This window comes from Zonotrichia leucophrys, chromosome 1A (assembly GCF_028769735.1).
Source record: "Zonotrichia leucophrys gambelii isolate GWCS_2022_RI chromosome 1A, RI_Zleu_2.0, whole genome shotgun sequence".
Classification (NCBI taxonomy): Eukaryota; Metazoa; Chordata; class Aves; order Passeriformes; family Passerellidae; genus Zonotrichia; species Zonotrichia leucophrys.
In genome coordinates, this window is record NC_088170.1 from 24,095,940 (window position 1) to 24,111,529 (window position 15,590).

A 15,590-nucleotide genomic window follows, 5' to 3' on the forward strand; every position below is an offset into this window, starting at 1 on the left:
AACCTGCCCTCATGCACCCTGTCACAGAATTATCTCTTAGAAAATGAGAATATCCACTGCAGGATAGAGGGTGGAGCTGGCAGGACTGGGCATTTTTAGCACGTCACTTGTCATCACAGGTGCCCCGATTCAGGAGACGCACCCAGTGCTGGGAATGGAAAAGCTGATGCGGGTGTACAAAGCAGAGGGTTGATATCATCTGAGCAGGAAACCAGGAAAGCTGCTCTATTTAATCACTCAAATAATTTCCAAACCCTCTCAGACTGGGTGTGGGGTGCACGAATATTTATTATGAGCATGTGCCTCAATCCTCAAAATATCTTCTTTGAAAAACCTGGTGCTAACACACACCAAACCTTCTGATTTCTGATTACAAAGTGCCTGTCAGTGGGCAGCTATGGTGCACACCAGCAGTGTGCTTGGGTTGAAAATGTGCCATAGAGCTAGTGGCACATCCCAGCTAAGTGGAGGTGAGGACACACAGGCACGCTGGTTCTCAAAGCTCATCAGCATGGAGCACGGCCCAGCTGTCGTGTCCCAATTCAAAACACGTGCTACAGTGAAACTGCACTTGCAAGGCGTTGCTGGAGGTGAACCTGATGGTGGCTGGGGCACCCTGGACATGAGACGCTATGGGAAGGGAGAACTCCTTCCAAAAATCTGCCAGCCAGGCAGAGGGGGGCTGGTGATATCTTGTCTCCACTGCAGCTGATGGCAAAAGTCCTGCTCTTATCAAGGGGGTCAGGATTTCACCCTCTGCGTACATCCTGTTGACATTGGGCCAGACTCTAAGGGATGCTGAATTGTCTGATTGTTGGTATCTAACTTGCATTCAGTTACCTTCTGACTTTAATTGCCTTCAATATTTCTTGACTGAACTCGGATACACACAGCTTTTGGCTGAAATAGATAAACTAACCTTGAGCACAGTGAAAATATTACTGCAAACTGAAGAGAAGCAAGGATTCCACACAAGCTTCTTTCCCAGCTACATATCACATTTCTGAGATTAATCTACACGCTGAAGGCCATCAGTTTTCATTAGTCTGACTGCAAGGCCTTGGTGAGATATGAACAAATGATGATGTTTTCAGTTTTGGTGAGAGAGACCTCATAATAGAAGATATGTGAATTTGAATGACTAACATATAACACAGGCCTGCAAGGATATTCTAGAGAGGTTTAGAAAGCAAATTTCTTAAAAGTATTCTTCATTCCAAACCTAAGTAAGGGATTTACATTTTTATGTGGGAATGTTCTGTAATAGTTTGAATCACAGAACTTTTTCACTTTGGTGATGCCAAAAATGATAAAACCTCAACTATTCATGTCTATATTTAGTGTACTGTAAAAACTTCTGCAACCTATTCTGAAACAGAACACAAAACATTTAATAAAAGTGAAATGGAATATCTTATTATTCACCAGCAAATGTTATGAAAATAGCTGCATTTCAGAGAAACATGTATTTTGAAGGAAAACTATTCCACTGAAAAGTTTTCAATCACCTTTTCAATTATAACAAAGCAATGCTATATGAAAATATATACAATGAAAATACAGAAGTATAGCAAGGCAGTAACAAGTTAAGAGCAATGAAGAAGCAGCACTGCATCAGGAATGTAAACACATTTCTGTTAAGAGAGTTTAGTGCATGGAGAAGGAAAAAAGCAATCACCAGAGGACCTTTAAAGATGGAAGCCAACTAAAAGACAAGATAGGTTGCACTTGCTTTTTGTAGTCTGGTTTTTTTCAGTCCCAAGTATCTTGACCCAACCAGAAAGAAATCAGCAACTGCAGGATGGTTTGGGCTGTGATGAGGCGCTACTGCGAAGCACGGCAGACCTCACTGTCCCATCTGCCTGAGCTGCCTTTCAGAGAAAACCAGCATAAGCCAGGCTTGCCCTGCAGCATGTGGCATGTGGCTGCCAACCTGTGTACCTACTAAGGCTTCCAGTGAGAGTTCTGCATTTGCCAGTCCTACAGCACTGGGCTTCTGTTATCTTTCTACATGGATTATAAATACAAGTATGAATGGGTTCACATCAAGCAAATACAGTTAGATTTTCACAGCAATACGTTCTCAAAGCAGGAATAAATGTCATAGTAGGAAACCACAGGCTAGCTCACTTACTTGGCAAAATTGTTTTATAGCGGTTTTTAGTTCCATGACTCGGGATGTCAATTTCTTTGGGATCCACAAAATTCATTGGTATTTCCTATAAAAAATAAATTAAATCAGACTGATGTTTCCAAAGGAGCCATGCAGGAAATTATCACCAGAAGGCCATCTGCTGTTACACAACTGTCTCTTCACATCAAAGCTATTAAGAATAAAAGTGGTTCCCACCTCAAGACTGTCAACACCCTTCCTTTAATAAACACAGGGAGTTGCATACTGAAGGGGTGACTTCCAAGGAACACTTCTGATGAATTATTTAAAAAAAAAAAGTTTTTATGGGATTAAGCCCAAGGTTAAAATGCACTATAGTTCCAGAAAATAGGAGTTCAAAAGTATAGTGCTGTGGCAAAAAAGAGCAATACTTTACATAATTTGGGCAGGAACTTCATAAATAATGAAATATAATGGCAAATAATAGAAATTAATATATGGCAAACTTTTAAAAAATTTTGTGCTAAGCCCTTATCAATGAAATTCAAAGACCTCACTTGCCTTTTATTTAAACTACTAGAATGAGATGCCTTAGTCTTTTGCATTCAGACTCAAAAGTAATAAAAATCTGAAGCTATTTATTTTCCTTCTCATTTTCATCTTTTAGCGATTGATTTACATTGCATGTGTAGGTAACTAATGTGACAGTTTCCTTTAAGTTTCAAAAATACAGAAATTATAAACTCCTCATAAACCTAAAATTCCTATTTTTCAAACTGTTTGTCAGCATGAAAAGTAAAAATCAAAATTTGCATTGAACAAAATGCAAAATGTTGAACTTGGTTAAAGAGTAAGAACAATTTTGATTTTGAGGTCCTGAAACGATGTTTCTACAGTTGAATAAAACCAACCCTTTTAAAATGGCAGGAGGAAACATTCAGTGGTTTTTTTTTTTTTTTTTTTTTTTGTTTTATGACTGTGGGGGATGTTTTACCAACTAAAATAATCTGGCAAAATCACATTAAAAATGCTTCAGTTTACTAAAATCTTCATTTTTATGCTGATTTCTTTTGGGCCACTATTATTTAAATTGTCTTAGAGTAAGCTGGAATTTGATCTTCAGTAAATCAATACTTCTACTTAAAAGAACAGTCATAACTAGAGACCTGGAAACATCATGCTGGCCTGGGATATTTAGCCTAAGAGATGGTGGCATATTACATAATTGCCTGTTAGGAACCTGAGGAGGATCTGTTGACTTGCATCACTGGAAAATTTACTCAAGGATTTTCTCCAAAAATGACTGGATTCTACTCTAGAGGTGCAGGCCTACCAGTACTTTGGTACAACAGAGATTCCTGGTCCCTGTCCTTCAACACAAGCTCTGGTCCTGCCCAGCATGACCAGCCTCTGCAGGGATTTTTTTTTAAAGGAACAGGGATGAAGTCTCTAACAGCTTGTCAAGCAGACACCCAACAGCAGACTTTTACATGGGTTCGCCAAACAGGGAAAGAAGCTACTCTCTCACTTTGCTGTGTGAAGACATGGCAAAGGTAAGTAAAATTTAGATGGCTCATATTGAAATGCTGTGATTCTCCACTTCCCAGCTTGGCTTCTGAACATCTTCCTGTGTGAGGTTGCAGCTGTTTCAATTTTATTTTTCTACCTTCTCTGCCTTATGCCCATGCATTTCATGGACCTTCTTTACTCTTCCCCTCTCCCTCACTCAGTTTTTTCCTTGATCTCTTCTTGGTCTTCAGCTGGCTCCTCAAAAGAATGACTTGCTGTGTCAGGCCAGCCAAAGTGTTACTACTAAGACACACCTTCCTTGCAGGTACTTCACCCAATCCTTTTTCAGATTGCTGTACTGCCATCCATATGATGGCTATCCTAAGTTCAGGATCTTCTCATTTTTTAAGACTTCATTCTTGCATAAACCTCATCCCCACTGTTCAGGTCAAACCATCTCACCTCTGTCCTGCATCTAATGCTGCTTCCTCATCCACAAAACTACAAAATGAGCTCCCATACCCTCCTCATATTCACCTCTGACTTCTACTGCTTCCCAATGGTGACCTCTGTCTGAGACTTCCCTTGGACCTTGAGTCTTGTTCCAACTGGCTGACCTAGAGCTTCCCTAGCTCAGTTCTGGCTTAGTACAAACACCACCAGTGCATGGCCTCTGAAAGGTTTCCGTGCTGAACTATGCACCAAGTGAGAGAGAGCAAGACACTGAGCTTGTGCTTAATGGGATCTCTGTCTGTCATCGACAGAGACTGGAAAAAATGCATGACAAAGAGTCCTCTGCCTGCCCAAGTGATGGTGGTCGGTGAGGGTCTTCCAGATGTGTGGCTGTCTCCTTTACTATGCCTGCTGAAACTTTTTAATAGCTCATCATTTGGCGAGTTACTGACAGATGAAAAAATGCCACCGAGTTGAAAACAGAAACACATTTCTTTGGGCCAAGCGGGACCATTAATAACATTAATCACTTACATCCTGTAAACACTTTCTAATCAGTGGTCTCCTCCCAGTAGTAAGTACTTGTGAGTCCAAGGGCACAGACAGAAATCTGACAATACACCGTGGATCACAGCCACAGACAAGTCACTTATTCTGAAACTGGCTGTGAGAAAAAAGAGATTATTCCAGAAAAAAAGATCAGGATAATATGGTGATAACATTCCTGCTAACAAGGGGAGCAAATAAGCCCAGCAGACTGCAAATAGCAGGAACATGTGCAAACTAGTATACAAACTCAGTAGCTGTATAGGCAATATATATATATATAATTATTTTATTAAACATATGTATTTAATTTAAAAATTGCAAATAATGCATAAACTGCACACATTCCCATGCTCAGCCACTTGCATGCAATTATAGATGCATATGCATATTGTTCATGGGCTGGTTTCCCTCTCTGAGTGATGCCTTCTAATAGCAGCTATTCTGGCTCACATTAAGTTTTGAATACTGTTTATACACTTGAAGAGATATGATTTGGATCTCTGAAAGCATTCAAGAAAATGTGGCAAAATTTAGGAAAATTCAGGCAGGTATTCATTATATTCATCCCTCTCATTTTTGAGGATGTAATTTTTTAGATTTAATGATCAGGCACTTTCCCATGCAGGACTGTATTTTTTGACATTTGGGTATTTTGGAAATGAATTTTATCTTCTGTTGCCAACTTCAGATATTCTATCCTTTGAAGAGTAGCAACTCAGGCTACTAAAGAAAACATATATGCTGGGCAAATTATGTTTCTTCCTCCTTGCAAAACAGGTATATTCTCCCAACCAAATATACCCTTTAATTAAGTAATGCCCCTTTAATTGTTAATTAAAAAAATGAAGAACTAAAAATAACCTGAAACTGCTCATGTTTTAATTTTCCACTGAAAACTTCAAACATTTCTCCACTTCTTTCACATTTGGAAGTTCTTCAATAATTCTAGTCTCCAGAAGACTGCCTTACTGTATTTCTTGAGCTAGTTAAAATGAGCTGTGTGAGCAGAATGGCTGAGGGTTATATACTGCGTTCTTTGCATGCCTCAAGTTCCTACTGAGCTATTATCTGTAGCAAGGAACATAGTAAACAGATACTGTTCAACAGCTTCATCTTAAAACACATTTTAAAAAACAGTTTAAAAACAGAATAGATGAGTCATGACCTCTTCAATAAAATCCTGTGGAAACACTGAATGGCCAAAGCCATGTTGTGCCCCCTTGAGGGACAAATAAAATAAATGTGCCTCTGTCTCCCCAAAGCTGTGCACAACTGCTGTGTGGGACAATTTGGGTAAGCAGGATTCTATGAAGTGCCAATTTGTCTGTACAAACTGTCTCCTAACATGGGGGGCTTAGGCATGATGAAGTTATTTCTTCTGTCCTCCCTGCCTAAGCAGCAGAATAGCAGAGAACCTATGGAATAACTGGTGATAAAAATATGTTGGATGGTTGTAATTTTTTGTGTACACTGTCTGTCCATGTTTTGGTAGAAGAACCGAAGGATTTACTTTTCTTAAGCAAATGGCTTTTAATAAAAACTTTGGATTTTAAAGGTAATTGAAAAGGCTGCTCCATAGGATGCAATTATTCATAATGAAAAGCTATTTTTAGAGTAAAATGGCGCTCATCTGTTTATTCACATGCACAGACTGGAAACAGAATGAAACCTAAAGGGTCACATGCTCTGGCATGTTTAATTTTAATTCTTTACAGTTTCTCTGATTTAGACATCAGATTTCTAGACATATAGTTCTCTGGATCAATTCTGGAGCCCTTCTGAAAAATTGCTACCTTTGGCCCTCTGATTCCTCAGCTGCTGAAGCACAACTGCTACATTACACCTCTCCAGTTAATATATCAGCAAGTGCATATATGGACTTCTTTAGGATTCTTGGTGACTATTAACTTACTTTTATTAATTTTATCGACTTGTTATAGAATCCCTTCCACTAATGTTTCAATATCAGACAGAACTTCTAGAGATCTGCTTGAGCCTATCCCTGCCACAGATGAAAGAAATTTCCAAAGTTTTTCTTAGGTCGATGCAGATGCAAATAATGGAGTCACTCCTCACCTACTGGTTCAACTTCCCCAAATCACTTTTATACCATTTTAATCATCAATTGATCTTTGTATCCTTTAGTAAGCTTCATGCTTTTGATCTGTTTAAACATGAAGTTATGATTTTTTTTAAATTCAAAACCTTTTTTGTCCTGCCTTACTCTGCTTTCACATTCAAGTGGCTTCAGTTAAAGCTCTTTTCTATTTCCCTTGTAAAAAGGTCTCATTTTTTTCTGACAACTTCTTTCATCTGAGTGTTTGGCAATACCAGACTTTTTCAGGTCTTCTCCAAGTAATGTGTTGTAATGTGTTTTCCCTGACTGAGTTTTTCTGCTCTGACTTTTTTCCACCTGGCCACTTTCTGCATTTTAGATTCTTACCCTTTTTACTAATAAATACACTTGTGAAACACTTCAGGGTTTTTTGTCTTGAGTATATTAGGCTTCTGTATGGCATGCTTGTTAAAGGTATTTCGGACCTTGGGATAAAAGTCCCTTTTGTACAGGGACTGTGGGTGTCCCTATCTGCTCCAAAAAATAATTTACGGTGATTAAAAATTTAGTGCTCAAATTGCAAACATACATGGTGTTTACATGGGAATAAAAAAAATCTCCACTTCTGACTGTGTTTTCATCATAGTCTTTATGATCTCTTTGAAACTGTCACAGTGTTACAGTTCTGACTGCTTGCACTGTAGTTCTATCATAAAATATTTAGCCCATCTATGATGGGACTTCAGACCAAGAGGGATCTCTATTGTCCATGGATATAACTGACTGACTTTTCTGTCTTTAGTGCAAAAACATAAAACACCCTCTTGAAACTATCTAATCTGCCTTTTGGAAACAATTTGTACCTTGACTTTAAGGTGTTGCCCGAATATTTTTTCCTCACAGTTCCTGTTGTGCCACTTATGTCAAAAATCCTCATTTCAAGTGTGTTGTTAAACTCACCATGAATTCTGTCTGAAGCAAATGAGAACATGCCACTGCCTCTCGAAGCTGCTGCCGTGTCAGGACGCGGCCAGCTGACTGCAGGTATTCCATCGCTACTTTTTCTCGTGGGGTTGGCACAGCAACGAAAGGTTCAACACTTCCCAAGCTGCTCATATCCAAAGTCAGTGAGACGTTGGATCCTCGTCTGCATCAGAAAATAATTCAATGGTTATATGAGATCTGTGTTACTGTAAATCCCATACTCATGAAGCTGGCCCTGAGTTATTCATGCACCCTCACTTTCTCTACAGTCACTGATGGATTTGGGCATGCAAAGACTGCAAGACTAGTTTCACTGGTACCACTGAGCCGATGGAAAACCAAGGACATTCTACTTCTTCAATCTAACAACCTATACTGCAAAAATGTGTGATGGGGGCAACTATTTGAATTATTCTTAAAAGAAGAAACAACTCCCTATATGCTACTTTATTGTTACGAATGTAAAATGCGAAAGTGGTATCTTGGTAAAGAAGAAATATTTCACAGAAGAAAGTATAGAGCATATATTTCTAACTGATATACAGAACAGTGTGAAATAAATTCAGAGTTATGTCAGGTGCATGTTTAAGAATTTACTGAAATTAAATATACATATAAATATACATAATGGAGCAGGAATATTTTATAAAAACAGCAGAAATAAGTGAAAGGCAGTATAAACATTGGGACTACCAAGACATTAGACAATGTCTTATGCTAGGTAGAAGGGAAGGGAGAGACAATAAACCACAATAAATTATCTGTGTCTGAGGAGAAGGAATGGTCATAGACTTAAAAGGGGCCATTTGGAAATGCCATACATCTTTTACTATAAAATTCATAACGTTCCCATTTCTACAGGAAAATAAAGTTGGATTCAATAACAACTTTGAGCCATGAAAATAAAAATAGAACACACTCGTATGGGGCTTGGTATGAGCCCTTTTCTTTTTGAGGCTTTCTTAAAACAATACTTAAGACACCTGGCTTTTTTTTATTTTCAACCCATCAATCAAATATTATATACTTGACCCTTAACTTTAGGCATATTGGTTGCAAAAAATCCATGGTCTGCAAACTGTGATGACTAAACACAAAGTTATAGGCATTTATCAAAGCTTTTGTGTTTACTAAGCAGCAATCAGTCCTGTAAGACTGACAGATTCAGCTGGATGAGCTGGACTACAGATGCCCAGCTCAGTCAGCCTTTACCAAGCAGCTATGCACAGATAGAGATGTGAGAACACCAGTGAGATTCCTACCTCGGTACATTATTGGCTCTCCATTAAGGTGTGTTTACAAGGAAGTTCTTTGAACTCTTCGTTACTTTATCATGCTTGGATATCGACAAACATAACATAAGATTGTCTCAAGTCTCTCCTAATAGCCATCCTGCCAGATCAGTATACAACTCTACACCTTGCCCATTTGTAACATCCCATATGCCAGTGATTAACTATTTACTGGGTAATCTATTTTCCAGTGGTTCTAGTTTTTCTGCTGAAACTCAGCTTGGTTGTGTGCATTTGTCATCTGCAGGAGAACTGCTGGGAGAGTGTGACTACACACCTCTCTGAACACTGGATGTTAAGACACAACTGTCCCTTTTACAGCAATATCACATATTATTACAATACAGACATCATCTGATAGTATCTGTGAGGCAAATGCTACTAATGTTGGGGGAATCCTTTCTGCTATAGAAACAGAATCATTAAGGTTGGAAAAGACCTCCACGACTGGTGAGTCCAACCTTTGATTGAGCACCACCATGCCAACTAAACCACAGCATTAAGTGACATGTCCAATTGTTTCTTGAACACTTACAGGGAGGGTGACTCCACCACGTCCCTGGAAAGCCCATTCCAGTTCTTGACAACCTTTTCAGTGAAACAATTCTCCCTAACTTCCACCCTGAATCTGGTGCAGCTTGAAGCCATTTTCCCTTATCTGTTCCTGATGACTTGGGAGAACCCCCTCTCAGGTTGTTGTAGAGAGCATTAAGGTCTCCTTTGAGTCTCCTTTTCTCCAGGCTATAGATCCCCAGCTTCCTCATCACCCTTTCAAAGGACTTGTTCTCCTTCCTCAGCTTCATTTCCCTTCTCTGGTCACGCTCCAGCACCTCAATGTCCTTTTTGTAGTGGGGGACCTAGAACTGGACACAGGACTTGAGGTGTGGCCTCACCAGTTCTGAGTGAAGAGGGACAGTCACTGCCCTGATCCTGCTGTCCACATTACTCCTGACACAGAGCAGCATGCCATTGGCCCTCTTGGCCAGCTGGGCCATGTGCAGCTCCTGTTGACCAGCACCTCCACATCCTTTTCTACTGGGCAGATTCCTAGCCACTTTGCCCCAGCCTGTGGAGCTGCAAGGGGTTTTTGTGACCCAAGGGCATGACCTGGCATTTCACCTTGTTGAACCTCATACATGTCAGCAGACGCTTCAGTAATTTTATTTTAAATTAAACTATTTCTATCATGTCAGTCTACATGAATAGAAATTACTCCAGTCACTCCCCTGCCACTTAGCAAAGCATAAAGAAATAATGTCCAAGAGACAAGACCACCCAGTGGAATAGGTGAATCTCACATTGTGTCATTTTGTTCACAAGCCTGTTTTGGCTTAGGTGATAGGTGGGTGGCAACAAGAGCTTTGCTGCCCAGGCCTGCAGATGGTAACAGTGAGTCAGCAGTGGGTGTCTGGCTGCCTCCAGGGGCAGAGGGGGACAATTTCTGTTGGCACAGGGAAGTGGGTGGGGTATGATTCTGCTAGTTGTGCTAGAAGGTAGGCAGAAGGGAAGTAGCATCCTAAGCAAAAAACGACGGGTAAGTGGTACATGCACAGACTACTAGTAGTGCTCTGTGCCTCGTGGCACAGGCTGCATGGTACTGGGGTCCCAGTCAGCAGTACCAGCACTCACACCCAAATTCAGAGCTGTGATAGTCTGGGAAGTGGGCACACCATGGTGGCTGCTCTCAGCTGGACCCTACAGGAGGGTTCTGTCTCATACGCCTATCCCATTTCCCTGGGGCCTGCGCCAGACTGTGGGAGAAAATCAGTTCCCAGCTCCACACCACTCCTCAAGGAAAACATCCTGTTAGACCTGTCACAAAACCCCTCCACACAAGCACCTCTTCTGACCACGACTAGCAATTTATTCCACGGAAAAAGGCAGTCCCTAAAACAGGTGGCTCTGAGTGCATGTATTGCAAATCCAGTCTTTTGAAAACCATTCAGAAATCCACAGAAGAGCTGTGCAATGAATGCCTCCAAACCTGTTTAGGCTACCTTTGCTTGAGAAATGGGTAGCAATTTAGATTCAGACATACTTCTGGGAGAGCCTACTGGGATTTCCTAATATGGAGGAAAAGTATTCCCATTGTCCAGTAACAAAGTACAGTGAAAATGTTAATATTTTCTTTGGCTTTTACATTGTTATAACTGACAGTCTTGGCAACAGGGCTATTTCCTTTTTAACAACAACAAAAAATATACCTGATCTAATTATAACTGTGAGTTTACAGCTTTTACCATTTATGGGGATTATTGATGAACACTGGTCTTGAGGATCTTACTTAATCTGGAAAGAAGAACCAGTTCTTAGGTGCATATTTAATGCATTAAAGGTACACATTGACTAAAAACTGAATATAAAGCAATCTTCTTCGTAGTTCATAAGAAGACAAACAATAGATCAAAATTCTAAAGGTAATACTTCCATAAATTTGGATATTGCAAAGAACCTTTTTGAAGAATTATTCTTCAATTAATAAAATTCTTTAAATAATGTTTACATACATTAGAAATGCTATAACAAATATTAGATTGATCACAGAGACTTCTTTATTGCATTCTTTATGCTGAGAAACAGGGCTGAAAACAGAACATTTTGCATTGTCTTGAAAGATGAGGGGAGGCCTGAACCATCACGTGTTTGTATGCTCTAATAAAAGATGCTTATAGTCTCAGGTCCTCCTCTAGACTCTCTGGATTCTCAATGTTCCTCTAATAGTTAAATTCCTCACTCCCTGTTAAAGAATGGAAAGAAAGAATTCTCTTCTCTTTTACTGCCTGGATGGAAGGAGGTTACCCTTGAGCTCCCCTTTTTCCACCTTACTAGGAGGGACTGCACAAGGTCAGCAACAAGGAGGTACCACCTAAAACAAAGCCCATTTTTGGTAATTAGTGCTTGCCTATATTAAGTTTTGAATAAGGAAATCACAATCTGACCAGTGACACTTCAAATCAGACAGCTCATTTTACTTGGAGATACACATATACATACATTATATATATGTGCATATGTATCTCCTGACTGGTATTTTCCACTTCAAATTAGAATAAGGGACCCATACACATGGGTTTTCCCTTATTTCTCCAGGCCAAGCTTTTTTTTCCTCTTTTAAATAACTTTATATTCTTTATGTTTCCCATGGGAATAGTCTGGGCCAAATAAGAGATTTTGTTATGATACACCTACCCCAGCATCCTCTCGAGGTTGTGTCTTAATGGGGAAGAGTACCATGTGAGGAATCTGAGGAATTGTAAACATTTGTGCAACATTATATTAAAATTATCAGGAGACTAATTCTTCTGAAGTTCCACCAGCTGGGACACTCACCTCATCACTGGGTACGTGAATAAGTGGAATCAGGAAACCACTTGTGTCTGTGTATTGTCTGGAATCCCAGAGGGAAGTCTTACTACATACTCAAAGATCTCTTTTCACTTGGATAATAGGAACATGTTCACTGATGAGAATTCACCAGAGTATTTTAAATAATACAGTTATAGAAGCAGATTTTAATACAAGGCATGATAAAATTAAAATTTTAAAAAGCAATGTTTGTTTGAAAATTCTTGAAAGGAAGCTCCACCTGTCCACTTTGGAGGGACACCAGGTTACTAAAGCCCTATTAAACATTAGTGAGGTCATTTCCAGTCTTCCCTGACCCTAAAATTAAGCCACAGATTTGATCACAGAAATCCAATTACCCCACACGTTTTCCCAGCTGTTTATTTGAGCTGAATAATTCCTTTAAACTCACATGTTTATTCAGCACTTGTCAAAAATGCAACACCCAGATTCCTGAGCCTCGGCCTTCCATTGTGTCCCGTTCTGGAAGCAGCGGCGATGGCTGCCGCCTCTCGGAGTCATTGCCCTGTGACCCAGCACCAGGGACACACACGGGAGGTGCCTCCTCTGTGCCCCCCCGGGCGAGCTGCCCTGCAGCCCAGGAGGAGCTGGGCCAGCTGTGTGGCGAATAAAGCCATCAATTAGCACGGGGAACACAGCTGGATGCAGCTTGCTCTGGGTCCTCAGATCCCGCTTGCACCAGGGATCCACAGGGCTGCTCTCCCTGCGTTTTGCCGAAGGGAAAAGCACCACAGTCCCCCCGTGCCTTTTGTTCCTCTGGTGCTCAGGGATTAGGCCAAGCCATGGATCCTGGGTCTGTCAGTCCATCTCACCCGCGAATGCACTGCCCTCAGGTGGGGTTTGCTCTGCTGGAATTGTGCTGGGAGAGCACAACTAGGTACAGCCTTTCCAACACTTACTCCTGCCAAACTCCACCTGCATACCTAGTTTCATGTTTCAGCAGAGCAATTCAAAGGGACAAAAATGTATATTTGGAAAAAAGAACAATAGGAAAAATACAGTTCTCGGCTTTCTTTCTGCTCTTAGCAAAATAGCTAAAAGAAAACATGGTCATGTAGATGAACTAATGTGATATGTAAAATGCCAGTGAAGTGTGAAAAGTACAGTAAATTAGAAAAGGATTGTTATTAATCTTCTATACCAGTAGAAAATAAATAAAAATAGGAATCTCTGACTTCATCAAGAAAAATCAGCATTGAAAAAAGGAAAAGTAGAAAAGCAGAAGTACAAAGAAGCTAAAATAATTTTTTCAGGTGACTGAAGAGACTGATGTTTTCTTCCTGCCTTGGGCAAATAGTAATATGGATCATCTAATAAACAACTGAGACATTTCTTCACAAATGAAGATTTATAATATCCATTACAGACAGTCCTGAGAAAGTTAAGAGATGACTCTCATTTGAAGCAATAATTTGATAGGTTTTAAAGTAACATTCACAGTACTACTAAGTAGTTGCTTCTAATGCATAAGAACAATTTCTATTTTTTTCCAAAATCCATATATATGATTTTTGCTCTGTACTTGCCAAACTGAAATTTATATCCACCATGTACTGCTGATATTACTGGATATCTTGTGAAAGTAGGGGTGAATGAGTATGGTTACATTAATGGGTATGATAATCTCTTGATTTTCTCCTGAGCATCAGCATAATACCTCAAACAAGTCCTCTAAGAATACAATAAAATTCCATTATTGAACATCCCAATTTGAAATATGAAGATTCATTTTTCTTACATCTACATTCTTTCCTTGAAATGTAGAGCTCATAACTTTCCATTTTCTGTTGTGTTGCAGCACATATTAAAGAATATTCTAATACAAAACCCCATGAGTTCTGATAATATACAATACCCATTAATGTAATTATCCTCCTATTTACTTTTCCTTTCTACAAAGGTTAATCAATATCATCAGTATTAGTTTGAGAAAATAATGAAGTAAAAATATTTAGGTAAGTATGTGAATGTCATCCTAACGCATAAATATTTGCACTTAGTATTTATTGCCAATACTGTACTTTTAATTTTTACACTCCCAGGTGCCCTATGAAGCACTGATATACAGATGCTTGGCAGACCCACCATGAAAACTCAGCTTCCCAAATGCTCTCTGCTTTACTGCTAACAATTCTGGGTTTTACTTGAACAAGAGCTGCGGCTTTTAGGAACTACTCTGATCTGAGGTTATCAACATTTTCAACAAACCAAACCTGTACCACACCCCAAACTGAAGTACTCAAAAATCAGAAGTTGAGATCAACCAACTAACAAGGCCAAACCAGAATTTACTTTGCATTATGACCAATCAGTCTAAATTGATAGAATCAATTGAATAGTAGCAGCCCCATCTCACCAAACCAAGGACCTAATTTATAGAAGCTAATTGGATATAACACTGAAGTTAATACCTATCACCTGAAAGCCAGAGATGGAAAATATTTAAGCTCAGGACTCTAAGAAAGGCAATAATATGAAGTATGCATCTTCTTGAGGAGAATGTCTGCTGTTTCTGTTCATGTTTGCTCTGTCACACAGTTCTCCTCGCAGTATTCCAGTGTTGTATTTTTATTTTTTTTCTGTGTTTGTCACTCATAATCCTGATGTTTTCTGATTCTGAAGAAGGGGTCTGGAAATGATGACAGTAAGCTGTGTACCTACTGGAAGAAGAAGAGGGATATATGGCTGCTGTGAGGCAAGACTTCCAATCCTCTGTGGCGTCCCAGCTATAAGAAATCACCTGGCAGCATATTCCATCTCTCTGAGTCCCCAGAAACAGATCTGGAGCCTCAGGTATGAAGTTTAAATAGTTTTTTTGAGACCTGGAGGCAGTGCATGTTCTCTCCAGAGGGTCTGATCTTGTTCCCACAGCCATGAGGGAGAGGAGACCAATACATCTAGCACTAAATTGCAAACAATTCTCAGGATCTACTCACAGCTCAGCAGGTCAGAATGAGCTGAGGAAACAGTTTTGACAAGTACTTCTGGATTAAGTTTTAAGCAATCAGTATCTGGTTAGGACAGGAATGGCTCAATATCCTGTAGAGGAAAACAGCTGACATGAGTGTAGTTTCAACTTTCCCTCTTTTAATCAGGCTTTCTAATGTTCTGCCAATTCACTCCTATTTTGCCCTCGATAAGGCAATGCTGCTCAGCCACGGGAACTGACTGTTCAAAAATGCAAAGCTTAAACAGCCTCCCATCTTTTCCTGTAGATTATTTCTACAGTCAAATTGCATTTTGTCACGCAAACTTACATCTTCAATAA

General features: G+C 39.7%; 1 protein-coding gene across 1 annotated transcript in view; it reads right to left on the reverse strand.

Moving 5' to 3' along the window:
* The window catches only part of PTPRR (protein tyrosine phosphatase receptor type R), a 138,765-nt gene that overhangs the window by 22,876 nt on the left and 100,299 nt on the right, over nucleotides 1-15,590 (reverse strand). Inside the window, exons 7-8 of the mRNA XM_064701941.1 lie at nucleotides 7,641-7,827; nucleotides 2,135-2,219 (exon numbers count right to left, since the gene is read on the reverse strand). Coding sequence (XP_064558011.1) covers nucleotides 2,135-2,219; nucleotides 7,641-7,827 — 272 coding nt within the window. The remainder of the gene's footprint in view (nucleotides 1-2,134; nucleotides 2,220-7,640; nucleotides 7,828-15,590) is intronic.